Consider the following 27,949-nt stretch of genomic DNA (forward strand, 5'->3'; position numbering starts at 1 on the left):
CACAGGAGCAGAAGACTGTGTGGCACTGGGTGTAGTTTGAGTATATGAGACCTCGGAGCCTACCCCCAGTAGGCTTCCTCCAGCAAGGCCACACTGTCTAATAGTGCCACTCCTTATGGGTCAAGAACTCAAACACATGAATCTATGGGGCACATTCCTATTCAAACTACCAGACCTAGAAAGCCTCCTCTGCATGGAATGCCACACCCATCACGGTCCAGTACGTAGAATACTTTCTGACAGTTCTCTTTTCCTGCAGTGCCTCCAGAGGGCTCTGACCAGAGTGGACACCTGCAGGCATGCGGTCAAATTATCCAACCTGTCATCCACTCCAAATGCATAGGCCCACCATCCCCCCTGTTGCTTAGGACAAACACTAAGAAGTCACTCTAGAAACCTCTATTTCCTTTAATATCTTGAGCCAACCCAATGCCACCACCAGATTGCGTGAGCAGCTCACAGGTTTCAGTGGAGTCCTTGCTGGGGGGTCTGTGTCACTTCCATCCCCAACTGGGGACCTGGGTCCAGGTCATTGTTCTCCGTCAAAGCTCTGTTCTCATGTCATCTTCTCCAGGAACAGACCTATTCTGAAGGTTCCGCCTCAACTAGCCCTGCTCCCCTCTGCCTCACCCGGCTCCGTTGCTTTACCGCTGACTCGATGCTGCTCTTCCCTCTCCGGAGCTAGGTACATGGTAGACTAGGTAAAGCCTCAGCTTTACACAGGCTGAGCCCCACCCTTCAAAGTGCTGCTCCCAGCTCATGGGCCGGGGGCTTCATACATAAAAATCTGTTGAATAAATAGATCTGCTTCGGGCTGGTTTTATTTATGTTTTCTTCTTATATGGGCCTCAAGAGCTTATTCTGCAAGTCAAAATCTGAATTTATGCATCCCTGCTCCAGTCATTCCAATTCTCTCCGTGGCATTTAATCTGTGTTAGGTGGGGAGCTCGGAGCAAGGAGGAGCTGCAGTGAACTTGTTATTGATGCTACTTGTGGGGCAGACAGCGTGTGTTTCTCTGCACCATGCTGGACACGTGCTTTGCTTTTTGTTTTTCTTTTTTTCTTTCTGTTTATTCAAGACAGAGTTTCTCAGTTATGTAGCTTAGGATATCTCAGAACTCACTATGTAGGCCAGGTTGGCCTCTTAACTCATAGAGATTCACTTATTTTAGCCTTTGAGTGTTAGGATTAAAAACCTGGGTTACTATGCCTAGCTGATATTCTTTTCTTTCCTTTGTTTATGTTTTTGTTTTTCAAGACAGGGTTTCTCTGTGTAGCTTTGGAACCTGTCCTAAAACCCTGTAACCCTGGAAAGCTCTGTAGACCAGGCTGGCCTTGAACTCACAGAGATCTTCCTGTCTCTGCCTCCTAAGACCTGGAATTAAAGGTGTGTGTCACCACCACCCAGCTGGCATGCTTTTCTTAAAGACAGGGGCATCTCTCTGCCTTCCATGCCATTAGCCACTATCACAATAAGGAAGCAAGCAAATAATCAAATAGCCCGGGGGTGGCATTAAAGGCTTGGCCCGCCACTGCCCAGTGCTGTTGTTATAATTATGCCAGTGCCCTGTCTCCTGGGTACTCAGTCCCTTTAAGAGACACTCCCAATCTCCCCCTTTCCCCCCAAGACAAACTGATCTCTCTCTCTCTCTCTGTCCCTTCTTCTTCTGAAGACACAGCCTCTGCCTCCCTTCTTTCCCCCTTCCTCTTCTTTCTCTCTCCTCTCTGTCCCTTCTTTTTTCCCCCTTCCTCCTCCTCCTCTCTCTTTCTCTCTCTCAGTCCCTTCTTCTGAAGAGGCAGCCTCTGCCTCCCTCTTTTTTCCTCTTTCTCTCTCTCTTCCCCCCTCTCTCTCTCCTCCCATTAAGAGAAAAGCTTTGCCCACTTCCCTGAGGCAAACTGATCTCTTTCTCTCTGTCCCTTCTTCTTGAAGAGGCAGCCTCTGCCTCCCTTCTTTTCCCCCTTCCTCTTCTCTGTGTGTGTCCCTTTTTCTGAAGCAGCAGCCTCTGCTTTCCTTTCCTTCCTCTTTTACCCCTTCCTCTTCTCTTTCTCTCTGTCCTCGCTTTAAAAGAAAAGCTCTGCTCACTTCCCCTGAGGCAAACTGATCTCTCTCTGTCCCCCCTCCACTTCTCTGTCCCTTCTTTTGAAGAGGCAGCCTCTGCCTCCTTTCCTCTTTTCTCCCTCCCTCCCTCCCTCCCTCCCTCCCTCCCTCCCTCCCTCCCTCTCTCTGTCTCTCTGTCCCTTCTTCTTTTGAAGAGGCAGCCTCTGCCTCCCTCTTTTCTCTCTCTCACTGTGCCTATCTATCTCTCTTTCTCTCCCCCACCATAACATCCCTCCCCTCACCCCCTACCAATAATCTAAATAGACTCTATACCCAAGCTCTCTCCGCATGGCATATCTGTCTTTCTCCCACCAGCTGCATCCCACCACTCAGGAGGCAGAGGCAGGCAGATCTCTGTTAGTTCAAGTCCAGCCTGATCTACAGAGCAAGTTCCAGGACAGCCAAAGCTACACGGAGAAACACTGTCTTGAAAAGACCAAAACGCAAAACAAAACAAAAACCCAATAAATAAATAAAAGGTGGGGAAATGCAGCTCTGTTGGTAAAATGTTTAATTATCACAAAGGATGTGGTACTCGTCATTCCAGCATTTGGAGGATAGGAGCGGGAAGATCAGGAGTTCAAAGCCATCTTTGGCTATAAAGTAACTTTAATTTTTTAATATTATTTTATTTTTAAAAAGAAAACAATATTTATTCATGATACATACTGTTATTCTTTTGCTGTCACTTTAAGAACTAACCACGCCCACCCCAGCCACTTCTGACCTCGTCACCATCTTGGCTTTCCCCTTTTCTGTCCGTCTCTTGCCGTGTGCACACGTGTTTTCTGTCTCTGTCTATGTTTGTCTATGTCTCCCTTTCTTTAAGTAATAAATGTTCAGCTTTATGTATAGCCTTATGTCCATTTACTCTGCCGTCCACCGCATCCAGCCGCCTGACTCTGCCGCTCGCCCGGGGAACCTGCACGCTCTGGCGGCAGCCTCTGCCTGGCTTGCAGGCCGCCCGGGGCATCCCATCATCATAATATTTTTAAAAGAACAATACATACCAATACAAGTTCTCTCTCCCTCCCCTCTTCCCAATCCCTCCACTTACTTACAAGGTAACTTTAAAGCTAGCCCAAGTTACATGAGACCTTCTCAATCAAAACAAAACAGTTTTTCTTGCCTCTCCAAGAATGAAGTAGGCTTAGACACCTATATCCCTTTTGAATGAAAATGAGGACATGTGCCATCGCAGGTATGGTTGAGAAAAAGGGTTTTATTGTACATAATGAGGGAGGGTATGGCCAGAGGCATCTGGAAGGGTTCAGACTGAACAAGGCCATTAGTGGATAGAGGAAGAGAAGGCAAGAGGATCAAGAGAGGAGCCTCAAATCAATTGTCAAGAAAGTGTAGCGGAACCAAAGGAGCGAGTAGCCAAATGACTGGACTATAGAGGAACCAGCACTGGGAGAAGGGAAGCCCAGTCCCTGGGCTAGGGGGAGGGGCCAAATGAGACCTGCTGGGAAGAGCCACAGGTACTGAATGGGCCCTGACACCTTTCAGTTGTAAATTTTGGGAGCAAGAAGTTGGGTACATATTACCATTTATTTGACTGAACCCTGTTGGCAGTGAAAGAGTCAGTACTTGACTTTGAGCTGGAAATATATGAAGGAACCAAATTGAAGCCATCTTGGATAGAACTTCCATTTTGAATAAGGGTTGAGTAAAGTTCCTAACACCTCCTCAGACCTCCCTGGGTAACTGACAACAATACTGGCTTGTTGGTTGACAAGATGAGACGTGAATGGTAGGCAAGCTGCCCCACTGCACTACAGTAAACAACCAACAAGAACAAGAAAAGTGAGCTGGGCAGTGGTGGCACACACCTTTAATCCCAGTACTAGGGAAGCAGAGGCAGGCGGATCTCTGTGAGTTTGAGGCCAGCCTGGTCTACAAGAGCTAGTTTAGGACAGGCACCAAAGCTACAGAGAAATCCTGTCTCAAAAAACAAACAAACAAACAAACAAACAAACAAATAAATAAATACAAACTCTGAAGTGAGATGGGAAACAAGTAAAAAGACTTCCAGAAATGAGGAGCAAGAGACACGTGGGACCAGCCACTGGAAACTTCAAGAAGGTCGCTCACTAGTGAGCATGCTGCATGGGGCACAGCCCTGAAAAGATTTTTTTTCTTTTGAGACTGGGTGTCTGGCAGCCCAGGGTGACCTTGAACTCCTAATCCCTGACCCCTCTGGCCTCCACCTCCCAAGTGCTGCGAAGCAAACACAGGTTTAAACACTGCTTTAATGGCATAGCCAGCTCTCCAGCTATCCTGCCCCCGCCCCCAGCTTTTATTTTTTGGAAACTGGGTCCCCTGTAGCCCACGTTGTCTCATCTTACGATGTAGCTGAGGGGGACCTTCAACTGCAATCCCCTTGTCTACACCTCCCAAATGCTGGAGTTATTGGCTGAAAACAGGAGGCAGAATTTGAAGACAGTGTCTGCCTGGCTGAAACTGATCTCCCCATGTATAGTCCCGCAGTGGACACCAAGCCTGTCCTCGGTGTGCTGACGACACCTTGCCTCACCCTTGCACCTATAGTGACAGCATCTACAATCCAGAATAGGTTTTAGGTAGACTGTAGGCAGACACCCCCTTTCATCTCTTTTCTCCCCCACAAGGGAGGAGGACGCCGCCACCTGCCTGTTTTCAGTTTGTTCATTGCTCTGGTCTTTAGAACCCAGTTCTTAATATATGGAAGGTCAGAGTTGAGAGTCCAAGTCAACAAGAACAGGGCACTTCATTAACCTGGAGGCTGGAGGAATAACCAAGCTCTCGATTAATAGGGAGACCTGACATTTGTATAGGCGGTAACTATTTACAGAGGGCTTTACCTCAGTCATCGCCCTGAGACTGTCTAGCTGTCAGAGCTGGTGAAAACGGGCAATCCTGGAAGTAGATAAGCCCGGGTCTAAAGGTCAGACCTACCATGGAGTGTACAACCCTAGGTAGGTTACTTGACCTCAGTATCTCACTGGCAGTTATTTTTCTTTTTAAAATTTAAATTTGTTTTTAGTTTTATGTTGTAAAATACATTTTTACTGAGGTGGGTGATGTGCTCATGCCATGCACACATATGGAGGTCAAAGGACAGCTAGCAGATCACCGTGTGCATCCAGCTCAGGTTGTCAGGCGCGGTGATGCCAGGTGTCCTTAAATTAACTTCAGCCATCTTGCAGACCTGATAATCCTTTCTTTCTTCTCTCTCTTCTCTCTCGTTTTTCCTTTTTTTTCCAATTTTATTTTGTATGTGTACGGGGTTTGGCTTGCAGTATTTATGTGCACTGCATGTATCCCTGGAAGCCGGAAGAGGGCTTCGTATCCCCTGGAACAGGAGACAGAGATGGTTGTGAGCCATCATGTGGGTGCTGGGAACCAAACCTGGCTCTTCTGGACGTATTTGTACTTTTATTTTAAACATTTATTTATTATTACACAGTGTTCAGTTTGCAGACCAGAAGAGGGCACCAGATCAAATTACAGATGGTTGTGAGCCACCATATGGTTGCTGGGAATTGAACTCAGGACCTCTGGAAGAGCAGCCAGTGCTCTTAACCTTTGAGCCATCTCTCTAGCCCCCATATTTGTACTTTTAAATCCAGTCCCTGTTTTCACTCATTCGTTTTTTGAGACAGAGTCATCAAGTAGCCCAGGCTGGCCTTGACTTAACAGAGATTCACCTGCCTCTGCCTCCAGAATGCCTGGGGCAGCTGGGCATGATGGAATAGGCTACGTAATTCCAGCACTCATGGAGGCTGAAGCAAGAGGATCACAAGTTCAAGGCCTACCTTGGCAAGGTCAAGAGTAACTTGAGACCCTGTCTCAGCAAAAAATAATGGGTGGGGGTAAGATTACTGGGGATATAAACTCAGTGCCAGAGTGGTTGTCCAGCCCATGTGTGGTTTAGAGTAACCCAAAGGGCCAGGAGCCAACCCTGTTGGATTATACCTATACTCCCTGCATTCGAGGTGGAGGCAGAAGTGTTGTGAGTCTGAAATCAGCCTGGACTGTATAGTGAACTCCAGGGGAGCCCAGGCTACACTCACTGAGATTTGGGCAGAGGCCCATGTGCTCCAGGACACTGCTAGGGCTGTGGGGAAAGTTGAGGTCTCCCGTGGCAAGGTAGGGAAATGAACATGAACATATGCTCTCACAGCTAAAGGTGTGCAGCTGGGGGAAGAGGCTGCAGGAGCCACTGTCACGAGGCAGGGAAGCCTGGGTACCTCGAGTCCAAATCAAGACCCCACCCTGTGTATCTGTGCAGAGCCAGCATGTGCAGCTACTCACTTAACCGTCCTCTTCGGATCCCCTCCTGGACTATGCCCGATCTGTGGGCAGTGACTTTAGCTCTAGGTCTACAGGGCTGGCAGAATAAACAATCCTCTGAAATGGGGGAAACACAGATGTTTAGGGCCTACCCAGACCAACTGACTACCTACCTGGTGTTGAAATTTATTTATTTATTTTTAAGACAGGATCTCTTGTAGTTTAGGCCATATTTAGTCAAAAATGACCTTGACCTCCTAATCTTTCTGTTTCCAAATCCCAAATGCTGGGCTTAATTTTTTTTATTTTGTTTTAATTTCAATTTGTTTGGTCATCTCTCCAGCCCAGGTGTTTTTAGACAGAGGTTGGCTCCAAATGTGTCACCTAGGTGAAGAGCAAGCAACAGTTCACCCTAGAAATTATTTATGTAGCCGGAGAGAGGTTAAGGAGGTGAAGGGGTGAAGTGGCAGTCGGAAAATGTACTTGCAATGATTATGATTATAGCTGCCTCAGGTGAGTCCTTGCTATGTTCCTGACACTCAGCAGCAGCTAAGTGGAAAAGTGGGGTTTAATCTAGGTTACGCTTTAAAGCTCTCCATTACTAGGGGCTTACACAACTTCTTGTCTCTATCATCCTTTTTTTTTTTAAGTTTTTTTTTTGAAAGTAATTTTATTAAATTATAAAAGTTTCCATTTCCGCCCTCTATCATCCTTTTTATGATCCTAAAAACAAAAATACTTGTGTAAGTTTAAGACCAGCTTGGTCTATATAATAAATTCCAGGTTAGCCAGGGCTATTTAGTGAGACTCTGCCTAAAAATAACAAAGTAACAACAGAAAATCCAACCAAAGAGTAGGATTCTAAAAATTGAGAACCCCAATTTTGCGCTAGGTTGTTTGTTGGGAGAATTCCTTCTGGGGAGACAAGCATTTGTCCTTCACTCACAAGGTCCTAATGACATATCAAAGTCCAATTCCACCCAAGTTCTCCCTGGAGAAGCGGTGGGTTTATTGGGTTTATTCACACAATACAGGGCTACTGGCAGAAGTGTGGGTGATCCCAGCGCAGTCAGACTGGAAGTTCTCCACCCAGCAAGGATGCCTGCTTCCTGCTTTCAGCAACTACAGCAGACTGCAGATCACAAGTCTGGAAGGCGGGGCTGGACTCTCATTGGCACTGCCCCACCTGCTTCTCTGAGGGAAATGGTGGCCATGACTCTGGAGGACAGAATTCTATTCACCATAGCGGGTGTCTTAAGTGAGAAAATTGTCAGCACAGCACCTGCCTGCCTGCCAAACCTGAGGCTATTCTCCAGCACCCATGTAGGCAGGTGTAGTGGTGGGTGGCAGAAGCAGGATCCCAGGCAGTCTAACTAATTCGCAAGCTCCCTTTCAGTGAGGAAACCATGTATGAGAAACGTGGAGAGTGATACAGGACACCCAACAGCAACTTCCACAGGCACACTCATGACCACCCACATTGCTACCCATAAAAAGGTATTTCCTAAAAAGTAAAAATGTAAACTGGACAGTAGGGGCGCACACCTTTAGTCCCAGCACTTGGGAGGCAGAGGCTGGCGGATCTCTGTGAGTTGGAGGCCAGCCTGATCTACAAAGACGGAGTTCAAGGACAGCCATGGCTACTACACAGAGAAACCCTGTCTCGAAAAATCAAAAAAAAAAAAAAAAAAAAAAACCCCAACCCAGATACATCACGTTAACATAAACATTTTTATTATTAAAATTAACTTTGAAAACAAAAAAAATGACAGTATTGTTCCACACTTTTGCAGTCTTTTTCTGACAACAGGAGACAGGTAGAGCCTCAAATCTGCTTCATCTGACCATGCACGGCTTTACTAAAGTCAAAGAATGCTTTCACTTGGAGTTGCACTGGAGGCAGGCAAACTGCCCAGGAGGATTTCAAGAACCATTACCTGCTAAAAACCACAGCACCAACAGAGTTTCTCAGTAGACGTCAGTCATTGACTTAGCATCAGGATGGCAACTCCTTTCAAGGCCAGCATGTTTGAAGGAAACTTGAGCTCTTGTTAATTCAGTTTGAACATTTTCCCCACTGCGACAGGGTTTCTCTGTGTAGCTCTAGAGTCTGTCTTGAACCCACTCTTTAGACCAGGCTGGCCTTGAACTTGTGCCACCACTGCTCGGCTGAACATTCTTTTACTTATTTAGGTCTGTCAGTAACTGAACTCAGGGCCTGGGCAAACATGCCTACTACATGGGCCAACGCACAAACTGCAATGTCTGTTTTGGAAATAAGTTCTCCTGGACTCCAGGGATCCTTTTCTGCTGAATCCCAGTACCAGGGTTTACAGGCATATACTCAAGTGCCTGGGATTACAGGCATAAACTCATGGGATTACAGGCACATACTCAACTTGTTCAAACAATGTTTAACGAGTTTAAAACCACTCTACTGACAGCCAAGATTATAGTACAATTTTTTAAAAAAGTTTAAACTAAAGAATGCAACATGCCATACACAATTAGCACTGCCCTGCAGTGTCTTAGAGCTCACCGAGCCCATTTACTCAATCCTAGGCCCCTCATGAGAGGGCCTGAACAGACTTGGCTGGAGCAGGCTAGGACTGAGCTGAGTCCCTATGTCCTTCTTCATTCAGTGGTCTGGCGAAGAAAGGCAAGCGACCCACAGTTCCAGACTTTAACAGGCTCCTTGTGACCTTGTGATGATGCACCCGCAGGACAGCTCTGTTCTGATGAGGTTGTATCTGGCATTGAAGAGGTTCCTTCTCAAGGTCACTCTTTCCACATACATAAGACAGCAACCATTCTTGAACTTAACGACTTTATTTGACACAAAATACAATATGGCCGTGGGGACAGCAAACACCGAAGACAAAAGAAGAAAAAACCATGGTTCTATCTAATTTATAATTAACAGGAAGGTGAGTTGCTACACGAGTAACACATGGGTAAGCTTTAGGGAGCATCTTTTCTAGTGCCCATACCTGAAAGACAAAACAAATGACCTTATGAGGATGCTGAGAGTAAGACCCTAAAGTCCACGAAACACTTTTTTGTTTGTTTGTTTTTCCTAACAGGGTTTCCCTGTGTAGCCCTGGCTGTCCTGGGAACTCACTCTGTTGGCCAGGTTGGCCTTGAACTCAAGTTCTGGGATCGATGGCATCCATTACCAGGCCTGGCTTAGCTTTGTTTAATAATAAAAATGTGATCTGTAGGTTTGGTATCAGAATCAATCAGTTGAGTGAAGCCAAAGGGACTCGGCACTTGAGGCACCTGGCTTGGCAGGCTGGGGTGGGAGGGTCCTAATGAATTTGAGGCCAGCCTGAATTACAGAATGAGATGCTGTCTCAAGGAGAAATAAACAGCCCACATAAGACTGGGTTTTGGTGGGCACATTTGTGACTCCTGCACTCTATAGGCAGAGGCAGGAGGGATTCCAAAAGTCACAGGTCAGTTAAAGCTACACCACTAAACCATTCCTCCACATCCAAAGAAAGGCAACAGGTGGACATAAAATTTTGCATAATGGACTATCAAGGTTGGGTTATAGAGATTTACTGACTCATTTTGGTGGTACTAGGGACTGAATCCAGGGCCTTGTACATGATAGACAAGTATTCTACCACTGAGCTACGTCCCCTGGCCCTGGAAATACTTGACTTTCTAAGACAGAACCGGTTTCACTTTAGTTTTTTTAGAGCCTGTCCTGGAACTAGCTCTTGTAGACCAGACTGACCTTGAGCTCATAGAGATCCTCCTGCCTCTGCCTCCTGAGGGCTGGGATTAAAGGTGTGCGCCACCATCGTCCCACTTGACCTTTGCTTCTGACTCCCAGATAGACCTAGCAGATTGAAAAAACTCTGCAAAATGCTGGCTAATCCCCGTTTATCTTCTCAAAGCTTGCCTTAAAAATAAGGCAGGGCAGCACACACCCTTAATCCTACTGCTAGGGAGGTAGAGACAAATGAACCTGAGTTTGAGGCCAGCCTGGTCTACAGAGCCAGTTCTAGAACAGCCAGAGCTAATTAGAGAGACCTTATCTCAAATAAATTAAACAAACAAACAAACAAGGGGGGGGGATGCTCCACCATTCCAGCTGCCTTTAGCTTGAGGCCAGTAGGAGAATGACATCAACTAGAAGACCCAAACTTAGAACCCCAAACAAGGTGGAACACCTACTTTTGGAATTCCCACTCTCTGTTGTCCAGTGGACACACCTGCCTCGTTTTGAGCCATCGAGAGATGCAGTGGAAATGAAAAGCATGCTGAAAGAGAAGACAGGTTGTTAAACGTCACTGCAGATACCACCCACTGTCAACACCAATCATGGGCTGTGAATGGGGATGACAACAGGGGACAGGGCAGCCGTGGAGGAGAGGGCAACAGCCCACAGAACATCTGGGAACTCTTCTTATTGATAAGGACATTTGCAACACATGGCATGCCCCAACGCTAAAGAAATGAATGATCAGGGAGCACAGGAGTATGTTCTGACAGTGAGGGCCGGTCTCTGCGGGAATGCGGCTCCCGGTGCCACATAGCTCTTAACAGGATAGTTCTACATTCCTGAGAAAGGGTCCCAATCACAGAAGACAACTGTTCTTTCACAGCCACAACTCTTACTAGATTCTGACGCTTCAGACTCTTAACACAATTCATCATGAAAAATCAAACAAAAATCTAAACATCCAAACCAACCAGCATTTTTGCATGCTTATAACCCCAGCACTTGTAAGGTGGAAGGAGAACCAAGAGTTCAAGGTCACACTCAGCTAAACACCCAGTTCAAGACCAACCTGAGCTGCAGGAGTCCATGTCTAAAAAAAAAACCAAAGCAACAAAACAAAAAGCCCCCTCAGAATTTCCAAGAGGTAGAGCCTGAGATACTTCCTGCAACATCTAGGTACTGGGGACAGTTCATTCGAAGACAGGCAAGAGACCTGTCTTTAGCTACCATCTCCCCGCTAAGTATACTACAGAATTGGGCTTAACCCCACAGAATAGCAAGTGTTCAAGGGCAAAGTGTGTGTGAATGAGGTTTCAATGCAAATGGACCCCATCTTTCTTTCTCTTACTTTAAAATGCAATAAAGAGTATATTTAGCTAGCAGACATAGTTTACCAAGGGCACATTTACAGCCCAGGTTTATAGAAGAAGTTGACATTACTACCTCATTCGAGCCTATTGCAACCCTGGAAGCAGGCAAGACAGATATTATTATCTGTTCTTTACAGACAGGAAACTGAACCCCAGACAAATGACTTGTCTAATTTACAGAGCTGGTTCTCACAAGACTCAGAACTAGCAGCCTAGCTTAATCTGGAGGTTTCTGGCACAGCATGACCAGGCTCTCCTTTATGGCAAGCTACCTGAATAAATTCATCTTTAAATTTTTCATTAAAGAAAATTTCTTTCCTTTGGCTTTTTTCAAGACAGGATTTCTGTGTAGCCATGGTTATAAACTTAGTGATCCACCTGTCTCTGCCTACTGAGTGATGGGATTAAAGGCACATACCACCATACCTGGTTTAAAAATTCTTAAATTTAGATAAAAGCCAGGCGTGATGGCACATGATTTTAATCCCAGCACAGGTAGACATAGGCAGATCTGAGTTCTAGAACAGCTAGGGATACAAATTGAGTGTCTAAATAAATAAAAATTTAAAATTACATTATTTGTGTTTATGTTTGTGGGCACAGGTATGCATGGCACTCATGTGGAGATCAGAGCTAACTTGTGGAGTTGGCTCTCTCCTATTATGGGGGTTCCAGAGACTGAGCTCTGGTTGTCAGGCTTGGCAGTAAGCACCTTTATCCAGTGAACCATCTCACCAGGCTCACCCTCTCCCCTTGCTCTCCCTTGTGTGCCCCTCACACAGAGCAATGTCACCTTTAGTCTGGAGGTGGTGAGGGCAAAACACTTGGTGTGTTTTCTCTAGCTCCATGAACGTTTAACATCATTTTTTGGCTAATGAAGTCTGTGAAGTGGCCACAGGGTCTGGACAGAGAAGGAAGAGCGGGCAAGAGTGGGTGGGAGGACAGCCTCAAAGCCACAAGGAAAACACTGAGCACTAATTAAGGCCACCCACAAATCTCTATTCATTTAACTTTCTTTTCAAGACCATTATTTTTAATTGTGTGTGAGTGTGCCTACAGTGGGCATTTGCAGGTGCCCGCAGTGGGTATGTGCAGGTACCTAGAGTGAGCATGTGCAGGTGCCCGCAGCGGGTGTGTGCAGGTACCTAGAGTGAGTGTGTACAGGTGCCCGCAGCAGGTGTGTGCAGGTACCTAGAGTGAGTGTGTACAGGTGCCTAGAGTGAGCGTGTGCAGGTATGCGCAGCGGGTGTGTGCAGGTACCTAGAGTGAGTGTGTGCAGGTACCTAGAGTGAGCATGTGCAGGTGCCCGCAGCGGATGTGTGCAGGTACCTAGAGTGAGTGTGTACAGGTGCCTAGAGTGAGCGTGTGCAGGTGCCCGCAGCGGGTGTGTGCAGGTACCTAGAGTGAGTGTGTACAGGTGCCTAGAGTGAGCGTGTGCAGGTGCCCGCAGCGGGTGTGTGCAGGTATCTGCAGAGGCCAGAGGTGTCCAATTCCCTGAGCTGGAATCACAGGTGGTCCTGAGCAGCCTGTTTTGGGTTCTGGGAACTGGATTATAGGTTCTTTGGAAGAGCAGTATGTGCCCTTAACTGCTGATCCCTCATTTCGCTTTCTTTCTCCCCCACCCCCCACCTCTTTCTTTCCCTTTTTGGTTTCTTGAGACATGGTTTTTCTATATAGCCCTGGTTGTCCAGGAACTTGCTCTGTAGACCAGACTGGCCTTGAACTCTGCCTCCTGAATGCAGAGATCCATCCACCTATTTGTGTCTCCTGAATGCTGGAATTAAAGGCATATGTCACCACCTCCCTGTAGCTTTGCCTTTTTCTTTTCTAAAAATAAATCTCCTCTTTAAAAGATCTATTTATTTATTATGTATACACTGTTCTGCCTGCAGGTCAAAAGAGGGCACCAGATCCCATTACAGGTGGTTCTGAGCCATCAGGTAGTTGTTGGAAATTGAACCCAGGATCTCTGGAAGAGAAGGCAGTGCTCTTAACTTCTGAGCCATCTTTCCAGTCTCCCTGTAGCTTTCTTAACAAATATTTCTTCTTACAATGTCTTGGGAGCCATTCTAAGTACTTTACTTGCTTTGGGTACATACACATGTTTAGGTTAGCGCAACTTGTACGAGTCAGTTCTGCCCTTCTACCATGTGTTCTAGAACTCAAGCTCAGCTGGGAAGCAAGGCCCCGTATCCACTGAGTCATCTCACTGGCTCTCTAAGCACTTTTTAAAAGTTTTAAATCATTTAAGCGGGGTGGTGGCACACGCCTTTAATCCCAGCACTCGAGAGGCAAAGGCAGAAGGATCTCTGTGAGCTTGAAGACAGCCTGGTCTATCTACAGAGTGAGTTCCGGGACAGCCAGGGCTGTTACACAGAGAAATCCTGTCTTGAAAAAACCAAAAGTTAAATCATTTAATCCTGTTTATACTTTCACTATTAGCCATATTTTACCTGAGGGAACCCAGGATTAGAGCTGTTAGATGATCTGACAAAGTCACTTAGCTAGTAAGACAAAAACAGAGGGATCTGAGCCCATAATCCATGACTGTGTCACAACGGAAGTTGTGTATTCAGACAACTGACTGGTCAGAGCAATTTTAGCTCCTGTAACCAAGACTACGGTCCTGTAGATTAATTTTTAACGTGCCAGAAATAATGTATCACAGCTGTCGCACCCTGCAAAGCTGGACGTTCAGTCAACACTGCCGCACTAAATATTTCTGGGAGGAGCCACAAAACACACACATACCCTAGACACTTCCCTTAGGAGGTCTGTTGAGGGGCCTGGAGAGATGGCTCAGTGGTGAAGAGCATTGGCTGCTCTTCCATAGGTTCTGAGTTTTGAGTTCAATTCCCAGCTCACAACCATCTAATGGAATCTGATGTCCTCTTCTGGGATTAAGTCCAACATGTACTCATATACATAAAATAAGAAAAAAGTTCTGTTGAGAAGGTACAGATATTCTCCCAAGACAGTTTTCAGCTTTGAAGAAAATCCCTGAAGGTAGATGAATACTGACAACACTGCATAGGAAAAAAGGCCCACTTAATAATAATTAAGACAAACTATTTTTCTTTGTAATAACTACTGCTTATCTGGTTAAATTTAATACTGTAAGGATTTAAAATCTGTCTTTATTATTTGTCTAGCTTTTGGGAGAAAGGTGGGCTACTCATTATCCCTAATAATTTCCCAGACTGACAAAGCAGAACAAGCGGCCACACAGGCACAAGTCACAGGCATAGGTAAAGATGATTCCTTACATTACAGACTCCCCACGCAACAGTACACTCTTCAGAAGTAGCAGACGCCTGGTTGGCCTGACATTCAATGCCTGTGGGAACAAGAGCAAAAGCATCATTGAACCTGAGGGCAGCAGCTTCCAACCTGGCCAGCCAGGTCCTCAAGAGGGTAATTGGCCATTAACCAGTAGAGAGGGCTGTGCAGTGGTTCACATCTATAATCCCAGGACTTGGTAGGCAGAGGCAGGAGGATATCTGCGAGTCTGAAGTCAGCTAGGATTACTCATTGGTTCCCCCTAATAATTTTCAAGACCATTCCAAGGCCATTTCAGGAGAAGCAGCACTGCATTTACAAAGTGTTACTGAAGATGTCAACCAAATAAAATTTCCCTTCTGAAAAACAAAAAGGTTAGGAAAGACTCCTTATTCTGGTACAATTGTACCAGGCTAGCAGATGGGAAGCAGAAAGGCTAGGCATTACTGGGACATCAATCTTAAAGTTGGTCTTTTTCCCACTCCTCAGAGAGATGAGAAGCCAAGGCTCTGAAATCACAGAACCGATTCTGCTGTTCAGAAACAGTGTAACAGTACAGTATGCTTACCACCCAGAAGAGTCTAAGGTCTGTGCTTCACAGTCAAGAATTTACTAGGGCTAGGCCTGGGGCTCATGCCTGAAATCCAGCACTCATGAGACAGAGGCAGTCAGATATCTGTTAAGTTCCAGGTCAGCCTGGACTGTACAGTGAGACCTTGTCTCAAGCAAAAACAATGACACCTGCACCCATAAAGACAAAGTGGCGCAGGCCTTTCCCCACCAGTTCAGAGGTGGAGCCAGAAGAAATCACTGAGTAACTCACCAGCACGACTTCTTGTTCTTTTTGAGAGAGGGTCTCATAAATTCTTTGTCTGTCTATCTATCTACCTACCTATCGTTCTATATGTATAAAATCAAGCTGCCTTGAATTTGCTATGTAGCCAAAGATTACTCTGAACTCCTAATCCTGTTGGTTCTACCACTGTGGTAGTTTGAATGTAACTGGCCCTCACAATCTCACGGGGAGTGGTACCATTAGGAGGTGTGGCTTTGTTAGAGTGGATATGGCTTACTGATGGAAGTTTGTCATTGTGGAGGTAGGCTTTGAGGTTTCCTATTTTAGGATACCACCCAGTGTCTGAGTTGACTTCCTGTTGCCTGCAAGATGTAGAACTCTTAGCTACTCCTGCAGCATCATGTCTGCCTCATGCCATAATGCTCCTGCCATGATAATAATGGACGGAACCTTTGAAACTGTAAGCAAGTTTCCTCAATAAATGTTTTCCTTATAAGAGCTGCCGTGCTCAGAACCAGGTGAAAGTGGTGCGTGTCTTTAATACGAGCACTCAAGTGGCAGAGGCTGGCAGATCTCTGTGAGTTCGAAGCCAGCATGGTCTACAAAATGAGTTCCAGTACAGCTATGAATGTTACACAGAGAAACCTTGTCTCAAAAAAACAAAACAAAACACAATCAAAAACAACAACAAAAACCCACAAAAAGAGTAAGTCAAAGTTTAGAGAAACTCTGAGCCAGCAACAGCTACCAGCAAACGGCACATGTGCTTTCCAAGTTGCAGTGATCAGACTGTTACACCATTTGGTTTTTGTTATCCATCTAGCAAACATTCAGAGCAATTTTATTATATATTAGATATTTTTGTTTTGTTTTTAGAGACAGAGTTTCTCTGTGTATCTTTGGCTATCCTGGAACTCACTTTTGTAGACCAGGCTGCCTAGAACTCACAGAGATCTACCAGCCTGCCTACCAACTGCTGGGATTATAGGCGTGCGCCACAACACTGGCTTAGATAATATGCTAAAGTAGTAAATAACCACCTACTTAAATGACAGACATGTAGGGGTACTATAGTATATCTTGGGAATATCTGAAAGAACTGCCAAAAACCTATGTGTGCATGTGTAAATGTGGAGAATGTGGGGACATACATACATACATCCACATACACACACACAGATGCTGCTTGAACCTACAAATGTAGATAGAACTTGAGATTATGCATGACAGACTGTAAATTTTCTTTGTAATTATTTGCTTATTTATTTAATATGTATGTATGTTATGTCTGTACTAGAATATGTCTGGTACCCTTCAAGGTCAGAAGAGGGCATTGAATTTCCTGGAACTGAAGTGATAAGACCATGGTAAGTCTCCATGTGATTGCTGGGAATTAAACCTGGGTCCTTTGGAAAAGCAGCCAGTGCTCTTAACCGCTGAACCATCCATCCCTCCAGCCCGTGACTGTAAATCTCACCCAACAAAACCTAGATCAGATTAATGTACTGTAGCTCAAACTTTAGCCCTGGCTTGCCATTGCCTCCCAAACGCTAGGATTACAGGGTTACACTTACGTATCTACTTTCAAAGGTCATTTTCTTTCACTAATTTTATCTTTGTGTCTGTACAAGATGAGAAGAAATGTCAACTCTTCCTACAACTCATTCTGAATAGGATCTTGTTGGTTTTACAACGACTATTCTGAGAGCTGGGCATGCCTCTAAGACATCATTTTAAAAAACAATTTAACTTTTTATTTGAGATGGCTGATAGGAACTTTAGGCAAATTAGTTTTAACTATTTAATTTAATAGTGAGTTCTAGTACAGCCAGGGCTACACATAAAACCCGTGTCTCAAAAACCAAATACAAACATTCTATTTCAAACATACCAACGAATGAGATGCACAAGTACCCAAGGGTTCTGATCCTGCTTTATGTCTACTCGTGGGAAAAAAAAAAAATCAGTCACATCAGGATGATCACCATTTCTGTAACCTTCTCAACTTCTTCCCACACTCCCTGAGTTACTTACAAAGATCCATAATGTGGTTCCTGCAGATGGCACAGTTATCAACTACAATATCCCAGGCCCAGAGGGCTACCGCATTCCACTGCGAAGAGAAAAGAGGGGAAACAATGCATTTTTCTTGTAATGGAACAGACTCATTAGGATTTCAGGTTTCAGCTCCAGCTACCAACTCCTTAGCCATAGGGATTATCCAAGAAAGAATGTTTTTGGATTATATAGGTACTACGTCAGAGGACAACAGCAAACTATATGGATGCTTTCTCGTTCACCCAAAGATGGAATATATGAACATGGGATTCTTCAATTTTCTGTCTGTAGTGTAAAATAATTTAGCTAGTCAAACCAATGTCAGCAAATTTTTAAGCGCCTGCTTTAGATTTAATTAAGTACAAACTTATCGTGCAGCTTTCCCTGGCAGTTGTGGAAGGACGGACTCGAAATCTGCGGGCAGTTTGGACCCAGGAGCAGGGAGGTGAGCAGAATGACTAAGACGACGACTAGATGAGAGAGAGGATAATCGCGGGATAAGCTGGACAGCTAGTTACCTTCAGTGTCAGTACACGGAACAAGGTCATCACTTAAATCTAACCAGATTAATTTCATGGCAAAGTAAAAGCCACTAAATTTTCTTTTCCGATGTTCTCAACTTTTATATGTCCAAACTATTAAGTCTAGTAATATTAACTATTAATTCTAGTCAATCTAAATGTAGATCAACCGGCTTCTGCAATGATACACACATCCTGCCAGATACCCCTCTCAAGGGCTACTTTGATGTGACTTCCCAACTCTTCATTTCTTTCAAATTCAGCTCTCAGACGTTTAGTAACTTCTATACTACACTTCATGCCACATCGAGTGGGAGGTAAAAATGATTATTTTGAGTCTTCTTCAACATGGCTGCTGGCTGTAAAGAGCAGCAATGAGACACCAAAGGGGTGGGGTGGTGAGTGTGCTCTGCGACACGTTCCAAAACTACATCTGCCCAACTTCACGATCTTCATTTTGAACAGATTTATGTAATAATCTTAGGTAGGAACCGACACCTTTCTCCCAGACTGCTGAACTATGAAGGAGAATAGAAAGCAAAAAGAAGTTCCACATTTCTACTTTCCTGTTCAAATCATTAATAATTAGTACCCCACTTTCCTAAACGCCTTAAGTTCTGGGTTTGCTTTTAAAAGAAAGACCACCAAGCTTTTTAGTTACTGATTTTTGTTAGAAAGGTATCTGGACATTAGAGAAGTATGGGACTGGCAGAAGCTATGTGATAAGCAGTAGACACCTCGGAAGAACCAAGTCTTACACACGAAGACTAGGCCTTCCGAGGCTAATGAAGGCCTCCATACAATCGAGGCCCCAAACCAGGACTCCAGGGAGTCAAAAGACTCAAGGATCCAGGAAGGGGCGGGGCAAGAGCACCGGCGGGGCTTCTCAGAGCCTCCAGTGCGGTCCGATCGCACGTTCCCAGCTTTCTCCGCACTGCCCCATCCTCCACCCGCCGCAGTCTCCGCGAGAGTCTCCATTCCACACACCCCACCCAGTCCTTCCCCCACTTCTCAGTCACTTTAGTGACAGCTCAAGCGCTTGGCTCCCGCAAGGAAGTCGACCCCGCGTGTTTCAGTAAGCAGCTCCGCGATTGGCCTCTCAGCTTCCCCAGCGAAACTAATATGGCCTCAGATAGTGGACCACCGTCACGCCGATCAACCCTAAAGCCCGCCCTCCAGCTTCCTTTCGTGGTACCCGGTCCCCAGGAACGCCCTGAGCCGAAGCTCTTTCCCCCGCGCCCCGCTCGTCCTCAGGCCTGCCAGCCATATCCGCGCCTCGCTAGTTTCCCTGAGGAAGGTACTGGCAAGACCCAACCTTTTTCACTTCAAAGCGCTTCTTGCCCGCGCCGCTGTTGGTGCCGCTGGGGGTATCCACATCCATCGCTGCCGCCATTTTGAAAACACACTGTCCCTCGCCGGGCCACTGCGCCTGCGCATCGGCTCACAATTCGCCTCCTGCTCCGCACACTGGGCTCCTCCTCTCGCGTCCCTCCCCTTATTGGCGCGCGCGGGCAGGAGGGGCGGAGCTTGTCGTCACGCCCCTTAAAGGCGCTGGTGGAGGGTGGGGGGAGCTTGAGGCGGGGTCGGGCGGGGCCGAGCGACGTGAGCCGGCCGGTGGGAATGTCTGTGAGCTCTCACGCTGCTCGCCTTCAGGGAAGCCCCTTGGCCTCACGCCTTCATCTGGGGCGGCGGCTGCTCACCTCATTTTTGGACCTACAGCTGGTCCGTTGCCCCAACGCTGCCCCCGCGAGGCTGCGATGGAAGGGGCGTGGGCGGCTCTGTGGAAACCCGAAACTCCACATGCGTCTTCCCCTGGTCGTGGCCGGCTTTGGAGCTAGGCTCTGTGGCCGTGTCCGGGAGGTCTGCGGCCCGGCTTGCCAGGGCCCAGGGCCCGGCTGAGTTCCCAATCAATGTGGGAAGTGATTCCATGAGGAGAGAAGAGGCCCGTGTGTTCTGCCTCACACTTAACAGAGCAGGCATCCTACAGCTCTGCCTTCTTCCCCTTCTCACGAGGAGAAAGAGATGGAGAACGCTTGGGAGCCTGGGAGATGCCATATTGCCTCTCCTAACCATCCAGTTCTAAATGGTCCTCCCTTTCTCCTCATTTCCTATTCGAATTTTTCTGCTTGTACTACAGTTAAGCTAGTTCATCTGTAGTGGCTGAACTTGAATTTGGGTGAGGCATTCTGATAATCTTACATGTCATTTCCATAGAGCTAAACAACATGGACATTACATCATGCTCCCATGTGTTGTCCAGGCCTCCGTGGTTTTATGTCCTACACTAGCAGAGGCATGGCTGGAATACATCACCTTGAATTTTCTCTGTTTTTATTTGTCCTATAATCCTAGGACTTGGGAGGCCAAAGCAGGAGGCTGTTGTATTCCGGTCCCCACAACATGACAACAAAGAGCTTTATCTGAAATGTCACATATCCTCTTAAAAAGAGATATTTACTGGAGGGTAATGGAGTGTGATGTTGATGCCGTTGTTGAGCAGAGCAATAAATCCAGAAACAGCACCCAACTGTAACTAGCACAAAGAAAATGTGTGAGAGTCTTGCTGGATGCGTGTGTTTGCCAAGTTCTACCTCCCATGTTAAAGCTGTCGTTGATTTACTATGTGTTAACAGACCTTCTATGAGGATGCTAGAAATCCAGAGTTAATTAAGATATTGAGAACATATTTATCCATTATTCAATTATCTTTATGTACTAGGTCTTTTAAATTTTGGGTTCTTCTTATTTGTTATGTATACAGTGTTCTGACAACATGTATGCCTACATGTCAAAAGAGGGCACCAGATTCCATCATAGATGGTTGTGAGCCACCATGTTGTTGCTGGGAATTGAACTCATAACCTCTGGAAGAGCAACCAGTGTTCTTTACCTCTGAGCCTTCTTTCCAGCCTGCCCTGTTAAGAACATTGACTGCTCTCCCAGAGGACCCAGGTTTGATTCCCAGTTACCCACATGGCAGCTCACAACTGTCTGTAATTCCAAGATTAGATACATATGAAGGCAAAACACAACTGCACATAAAAATAATTTTTTAAAAAGTGCTGTAAAAGTGCTGGCTGGGCTGGAGAGACAGCTCAGAGGTAAAGAGCACTGGCTGCTCTTCCAGAGGACCCAGGATCAGTTCCCAGCACCCACAGGGTGGCTCACAACTGTCTGTAACTCTAGTTCCAGGGCTTCTGTCACCCACACACAGACATATATACAAGCAAAACACCAATGCACATAAAATAAAAATAAATTTAAAAAGAGCTGTCGATACAGCTCAGTGGTGGATCACACAAAGCTCTGCATTATACCCCAGCACTGCAACAAAGAGGTGTGAACCGTGAAGGATGAGACTGGAGAGATGGCTCAGTGGTTAAGAGCACTTGCTCCTCTTGCAGAAGACCCTGGTTTGGTTCCCAATGCCCACGTGATGGCTTATAACTATCTGTAATTTCAGTTCTAGGGGATCCAATGCCCGCTTCTGGCCTCTGTGGGCACATGGTACAGACACATACACGCAGCCAAACATTCATACATGTAAGATAAAAACAAGATCTTAGAAGAGAGAAACAAATGGGACTGGGGAGGTGTTTTAGCGGTTAAGAGCACTGGCTGCTCCTCTAGAGGACCCAGGTTCAATTCCCAGCACCCACATGACAGCTTACAACTGTTTGTAACTCAGTTCTAGGGGATCCATCCCACCAGGCATACATGTGATGCACATATCTATGTAAGCAAAATACTCATACATATGAAATAAATAAATAAATCAGAGAGCCGACAAAGAGAGGAACAAAGGCTAGCGAGATGGCTCAGCAGGTAAGAGCATTTGCCACCAACTTCAGGGTCTGACTTCAACCCTCAGGATCTACATGATGGAAGGAAAGAACTGATCCCAGCACATTGTCCTCTGAACCCCACATGTGTACTGAGGGATATATGTGCCCATACATGTGTCATCCACACACACATAAATAACATGGAGGGCTTAGAGTAATAATGGTTCAGTAGTTAAGAGCTCTTTGCCCCTCTTCTGAGTTTGACTACCAGTACCCATGTTGGACAGCTCACAACCGTCTGTAACTCCAGCTCTGAAGGATCTGAGGTTCTCTTCTGGCTTCTAAGGGTACACACACACACACACACACACACACACACACACAAAATAATAAAAGTTGCCAGGTGTGTGGTACATACCTTTAATCACAAGTGTCAAGAGCCAGAGGCTGGTGGTGGGTCTCTCTAATTTTTTTGTTGTTGTTTTTTGTTTTTTGAGACAGGGTTTTTTGTAGCTTTGAAGCCTGTCTTGGAACTAGCTCTTGTAGACCAGGCTGGCCTTGAACTCGCAGAGATCTGCCTGCCTCTGCCTCCTGAGTGCTGGGATTAAAAGTGTGTGTCACCACCGCCCGGCAAGGGTCTCTATAAATTTAAGGCCAGCGCTGGGTGGTGGTGACGCTTGCCTTTAATCCCAGCCTCTTTTGCATAGAGTTCTAGACCAGCCAGAGCTACAGAACAAGACCTTGTCTTAAAAAGAAACACAAAAAATAAAAATAGCTCTTTAAAAGAAATTAAGACACAGAATACATGTGTGCAGGACATTTATCATACAAGAAGTCTGCAAGACTGGAAGTTTGATGAGTCCATTCACTAAGTGTTAGCTTTCCTGAACATCTCTTGGCACTACCATACAGTCTGACTTTTGTTTTGCTTTGTTTTCTTAGTGCCTTTTTGAGACAGAGTCTCAAGTATCCAAAGATGACCTGGGTCCTATGGAGCCTACACCAAAAATGGGCCTTGAACTTCTGACCCACGTTCTTCTACCTCCGTTGTGCTAGGGTTAGAAGCTTGTGCCACTGTACTCAGTTATGAGGTGCGAGGGATTGGACTCAGGCAGGCTTTGTGCACGCTGAACCACACTCTAGCAATGGTGCCACGCTGCCATCCCATTTGATCTCTTCCAAAAACTTACCAAATCAAAAGGAGCTTGAAACTCATCCTTTCCAACCTGTCCGCAGTCTGAACCAGAAACGTTCTTCTCAGAAATAAGCCTGTTGATTATTATTCTTTTTAAAGTCTTTTATATATTTTTATTGTTTTATGGAGCTATATATTTTAATCTAGTCTCTTCCCTTCTTCTCCCCTCCCCTTCTACCCTCTCCCATGATCCCCATGCTCCCAATTTACTCAGGAGATTATTATTCTTACTTTTAGGTCCTCAGCCTACATATCTTTGTCCAGATCTTTGTTCCCTACTACATATTCACTAGACCAGAGGCACACTCACTCATGGGACCATGTTTTGTGTGTTCTGTTAATGACCAAGTGTCTTTGCACTTGTGCTGGGATTAAAGGCTGGAGATTGAAGTTATGGGTTTATGTCAGGCAAACACTCTACCAACTGATTTCCTATTCCTGTATTTCTTCTTATCTCATTTCTTCTTTTCATTTCATTTATTTGTGTGTGCATATGTGCATGCACTGGGCCAGAGAGGGAAGGGAGATATTCACTTGGTTTTCTGAGACAGGGTCTCTCATTGGCCTTGAAGGCTGGGCAGATTGCGTGGTGAGCCCCAGATTCACTGCAGTTGGTTGTGGGGTTTGAACCCATGTTCATGCTTACAAGACAAGCTGGCCTTTTCGATTCAAGGTCTCTCTATGTAGCTCTTTCTGTCCTGGAACTTGCTATGTAATCCAGGCTAGCCTTGAACTCACAAGAAATCTGTGTGTCTCTATTTCTCAAATGCTGGGATTAAAGAAGCCTAAGTCTTGCTATGGAGTTTATGTTGATATGGAATTCACCATTTTCCTGTTTCACCCTCACACGAAAGGGGATTACAGGCATGCACCACCACACCCAGCTTTATTTAACTTTTCAGTTTGTAATCTTTGTGAAGAATAGATTATAGAAATGTTAAGACAAGAGCAGCATTAATTAGGCAGTCCTTTGCTTCAGCAGCACTAGGGAGGCAGAGGCAGGTGGATCTCTGTGAGTTCGAGGTCAGCCTGGTCTACAGAGCAAGTTCCAGGACAGGCTCCAAAGCTACAGAGAAACCCAGTCTTGAAAAAGTACAGAACAGCCGGGTGGTGGTGGCGCATGCCTTTAATCCCAGCACTTGGGAGGCAGAGGCAGGTGGATCTGTGTGAGTTCGAGACCAGCCTGGTCTACAGAGCGAGTTTCAGGACAGGCTCCAAAATTTACAGAAAAGCCTTGTCTCGAAAAAAACAAAACAAAATAACAACAAAAAAATAAAACAGTGTTACTTCACTGTGAGTAGTCTGTGCCACATTACCAACCTACCAGGCAAGATATACCCACTGACACAACAGTGGCATAACTGTTTAGGGAAATCAACTTTTAAAAAAAATGGATTTGAGGCCTGTATTTGATGTGGGATTCCCCTCTGTATGATGTGAATACGTTTTATTACCATTGGTTAATAAAGAAGTTGCTTTGTCCTATAGCAGGACAGAATATAGCTAGGCGGGAAATCCAAACAGAAACAGGGAGAAAGAAGGTGGAGTTGGGGAGATGCTAGCAGCTGCTGGGAAAGCAAGCTGTGAGGTAACAAGCCACGAGCCTCGTGGTTAAAATATAGACTTATAGAAATAGGTTAATTTAAACTGTAAGAGCTAGTGAATAAGAAGTCTGAGTCAGACAGTTTGTAATTAAAATTAAGCCTCAGAGTGGTTATTTGGGAACTGGTGGGTGGGGAGAAACCTTCAATCACATGTTCCACTGGAGAGAATTAATACTGGGTACTATAAACATGGTCAAAAGCCTGTAGCTAGAGAGGCTATTAACCCTACGGGGGATACTACTGCTGTTTTGCTAAAATGGACATCATGTGCCTGTCAAATTGCCTTCTGAATATGTTTTTGCTCAAAGACTAGTACTGCTACCAGCTTTGGTCAGAGAAGCTTCTTTTTCACAGTAGGTAGTAGTTAATGTTGGGACTCATAATTGGCCAATGTGAAGATAAGTGACTGTTGAATGTTCATCCCTAGATGGGATATCAGTATCACTTCCTCTAAGGCTCAAGGAATCCTGTGATAGAGGGAGTGAGAGAATATAAGAGGGTGGAGTGCTGTGGAATGCTGTCTTCCAGGTAGGACATGGCCATCACACCCTGGAGTGCTCAGCAGCTGTGATTACCTACACAAGGCTTGCAGAAATTTGGGCCCATCAACATTCTTTCATGGAGGCTCCCCTCCAAGGATTCATAGGGAGCTCACGATAGCTGGACAAGGAAGAGACATTGTCTTCTGAGATGTTGCCACTAGTAAGTTGCCCATTCTTCTGCAATTGACCCCTGCCTATATTCCTGTAGGTAAGTCTTGAAATTCATTAAGTATATACACACTGACACACACACACACACACACACAACACACACACACACAAAAACCCATGAAAGTAGAAAGGGATTAGCTGCGAAGATCCATAGGAGTGGGAAGGAAGAGAACAGAGTATAATGGATGGTGAATCAAACTACATTATTTACAGGCTGGAGAGATGGTTCATTAGTCAGTAATACTGACTACTCTTCCAGAATACCAGGGGTCTATTGCTAGCATGGTGGCTTCAGTTCTAGGGGATCTGATCCCCTCTTCTTGCTTTCACAGGTACTAGGCACACATGGGGTGCACAGACACACATTCAGGCAAAGAAGCCACATGTATAAAAAATTTTTAAAAGTGCATGAAAGTATCATAATAAAACTATATGTATAATTATGTTGTTCATATTATTATAATATATAATTTATGCTAGTAAAAGCAAGAGGGCTTGAGAGATGGCTCAGATAGTTAAGGATACATGGTAGGTGTGGTAGCATACACCTTTAATCTTAGAGGGCTGCAGAGGCAGAGCCAGGTTGATTTCTCTGAGTTCAAGGCCAGCTTGGTCTATAGAGAGAGTTCCAGGATAGCCAGGGCTACACAGAGAGACCCTGTCTCAAAACAGAAAACTTTGAAAAGATTATAGTTATATTGGGCATGGTGGAATATTTATGTAATTCAACATTCGGGAGGCCAAGGCAGGAAGTTTCATGCCAGCTTGAGTTATATAGCAATACCTGGTTTCAACAACACGAGATAAGAGAGTTGGTAAGTGGTTATGCTCATTTTCTGATTAACATCAACTTTACCAATTATATCATGCCACTGTAGATAGTTGAGCATTTAGGTCTGCCTAAAGATGGGAAGCAGATTTTTTTCTTCAATACAAGGTTTCCCTATGTAGCTGTGGTTGTGATGGAGCTCACATTGCAGACAAGGTGGGCCTCAAACTCATAGAGATCTGCGGGTGCTGGGATTAAAGGCATATGCCACCACCACCTAGCTTTTTAAAAAAATATATTTATTTTTTACATGCAATGGTGTTTTGGCTGTATGTATATCTACTTGAGGGTGTTGGGTCCTCTAAAACTGGAGTTACAGACAGTTGGCAGTGACCATGTGGGTGCTAGGAATTGAATCCAGGTCCTCTGGAAGAGCTGCTCCAGAAGAGTGGGTGATTTGGCTTATCAGGTGAAGATACCTGCTGACATGAGTTCTATTCCCAGGAACCACATGGTAGATGGATGGAGAGAGCTAACACCCACAAACTGCCCATTGATCTCTCCTTATCCCATCTGTTCACACACAAACAAATGCAATTTAAAAAGGAAAATAAATCAAGTGGTGGTGCCTTTAATCCAGCACTCGGGAGGCAGAGGCCAGAGGCAGGAGTATCTCTGTGAGTTCAAGGCCAGCCTGGTCTACAGAGACAGTTCCAGAACAATCACCGACTACAAAGGAAAACAAAGAGCCTTGGAAGACACCGATTCTGTTCTCAGGATAGGGCTTGGCATGGTGTTTACCTTGGAGAACATCTTTATCTGTCACTTCTCACCAGGAGCCCGAGGTTTATGGAAATATGCCCAAGAAGATATACCATCCTTGGGTTACCTATTTTAGCAGAAGCTTTTGGGTGAACATTTCCTCATTGAAGATAAGGAGACCAGTCTTAGTTACAGTTTTATTGATGTGAAGAGACACCATGACCAAGGCAACTCTTACAAAAGAAAGCACTTAACCAGGGGCTTGTTTACCATTTCAGAGGTTAGTCCAATATCATCATGGTGGGAAGCAGACAGGCATGATGCTGGAATAGTGACTGAGTTATAGGACCTGATCTGCAGGCAGAGACTGGGCCTGGCCTGAGCTTTTGAAACATCAAATTTCATGTTGATGAAATTTAAGCTGCACCGCCCTGCAGCTTAAACTACTAATCCTCTTGCCACCTCAGCCTGCATGTGAGGATTACACTCCTATGCCACAATTTCAAGCTGAAAATTATATTATTTAAAAAAATTAATAAAACACTTATTAAATATATATCGATATTTTGTCTGCATGTATGTCTGTGCTCAATGTACATGCACTCCTGCCAGCAGAGGCCAAAAAAGAGTGTTGGGTCCCCTTGAACAGGAGTTACAGATGGTTGTGAGCTGCTATGTGGGTGCTGGGAATCAAACCTCAGGAGGCAGAGGCAGGCAGATCTCTGTGAGTTCGAGGCCAACCTGGTCTACAAGAGCTAGTTCCAGGACAGGCTCCAAAGCTACAGAGAAACCCTGTCTAGAAAAACCAAAAAAAAAAAAAAAAAAGCAAACAAAAAAACCCAAACAAACCAAAAAAGAAATTCTGCACCTGTTAGATGTCACTCTCACCCTACACCCAGTCTTTTCTTATACTCCATGGCTTTGCCTGGTCTGATCTGGACATTTCATATGAATGGATACAGTACATGGATGTGTCTCATTTCTTTAACTG

General features: G+C 45.3%; 1 protein-coding gene across 4 annotated transcripts; it reads right to left on the reverse strand.

The window, feature by feature from the left end:
- Positions 1-9,183: 9,183 nt before the first annotated feature.
- Positions 9,184-19,615, reverse strand: Rbx1 (ring-box 1). 4 transcript variants are annotated; one of them, XR_015735632.1, is made up of 6 exons: positions 19,446-19,615; positions 17,586-17,664; positions 14,743-14,813; positions 14,228-14,502; positions 10,559-10,644; positions 9,184-9,363 (listed from the first exon to the last, which is right to left on the reverse strand). XR_015735632.1 is itself a non-coding variant. In XM_087898941.1 (6 exons), exons 1-5 carry the CDS (start codon positions 19,521-19,523, stop codon positions 10,163-10,165), a joined length of 372 nt encoding a protein of 123 aa, XP_087755067.1. In that variant the 5' UTR covers positions 19,524-19,615; the 3' UTR covers positions 9,184-9,363; positions 10,116-10,162. The 4 variants fall into 4 exon arrangements, 3 of the variants coding, with proteins under 3 accessions (XP_087755067.1, XP_087755068.1, XP_087755066.1); XM_087898941.1 differs by lacking the exon at positions 14,228-14,502 and adding an exon at positions 10,116-10,220; XM_087898942.1 differs by lacking the exon at positions 14,228-14,502 and having other exon boundaries at positions 19,446-19,614.
- Between the last annotated feature and the right edge of the window lie 8,334 nt (positions 19,616-27,949).

Source organism: Myodes glareolus, chromosome 19, assembly GCF_982192425.1.
Source record: "Myodes glareolus chromosome 19, mMyoGla1.1, whole genome shotgun sequence".
NCBI lineage: Eukaryota > Metazoa > Chordata > Mammalia > Rodentia > Cricetidae > Myodes > Myodes glareolus.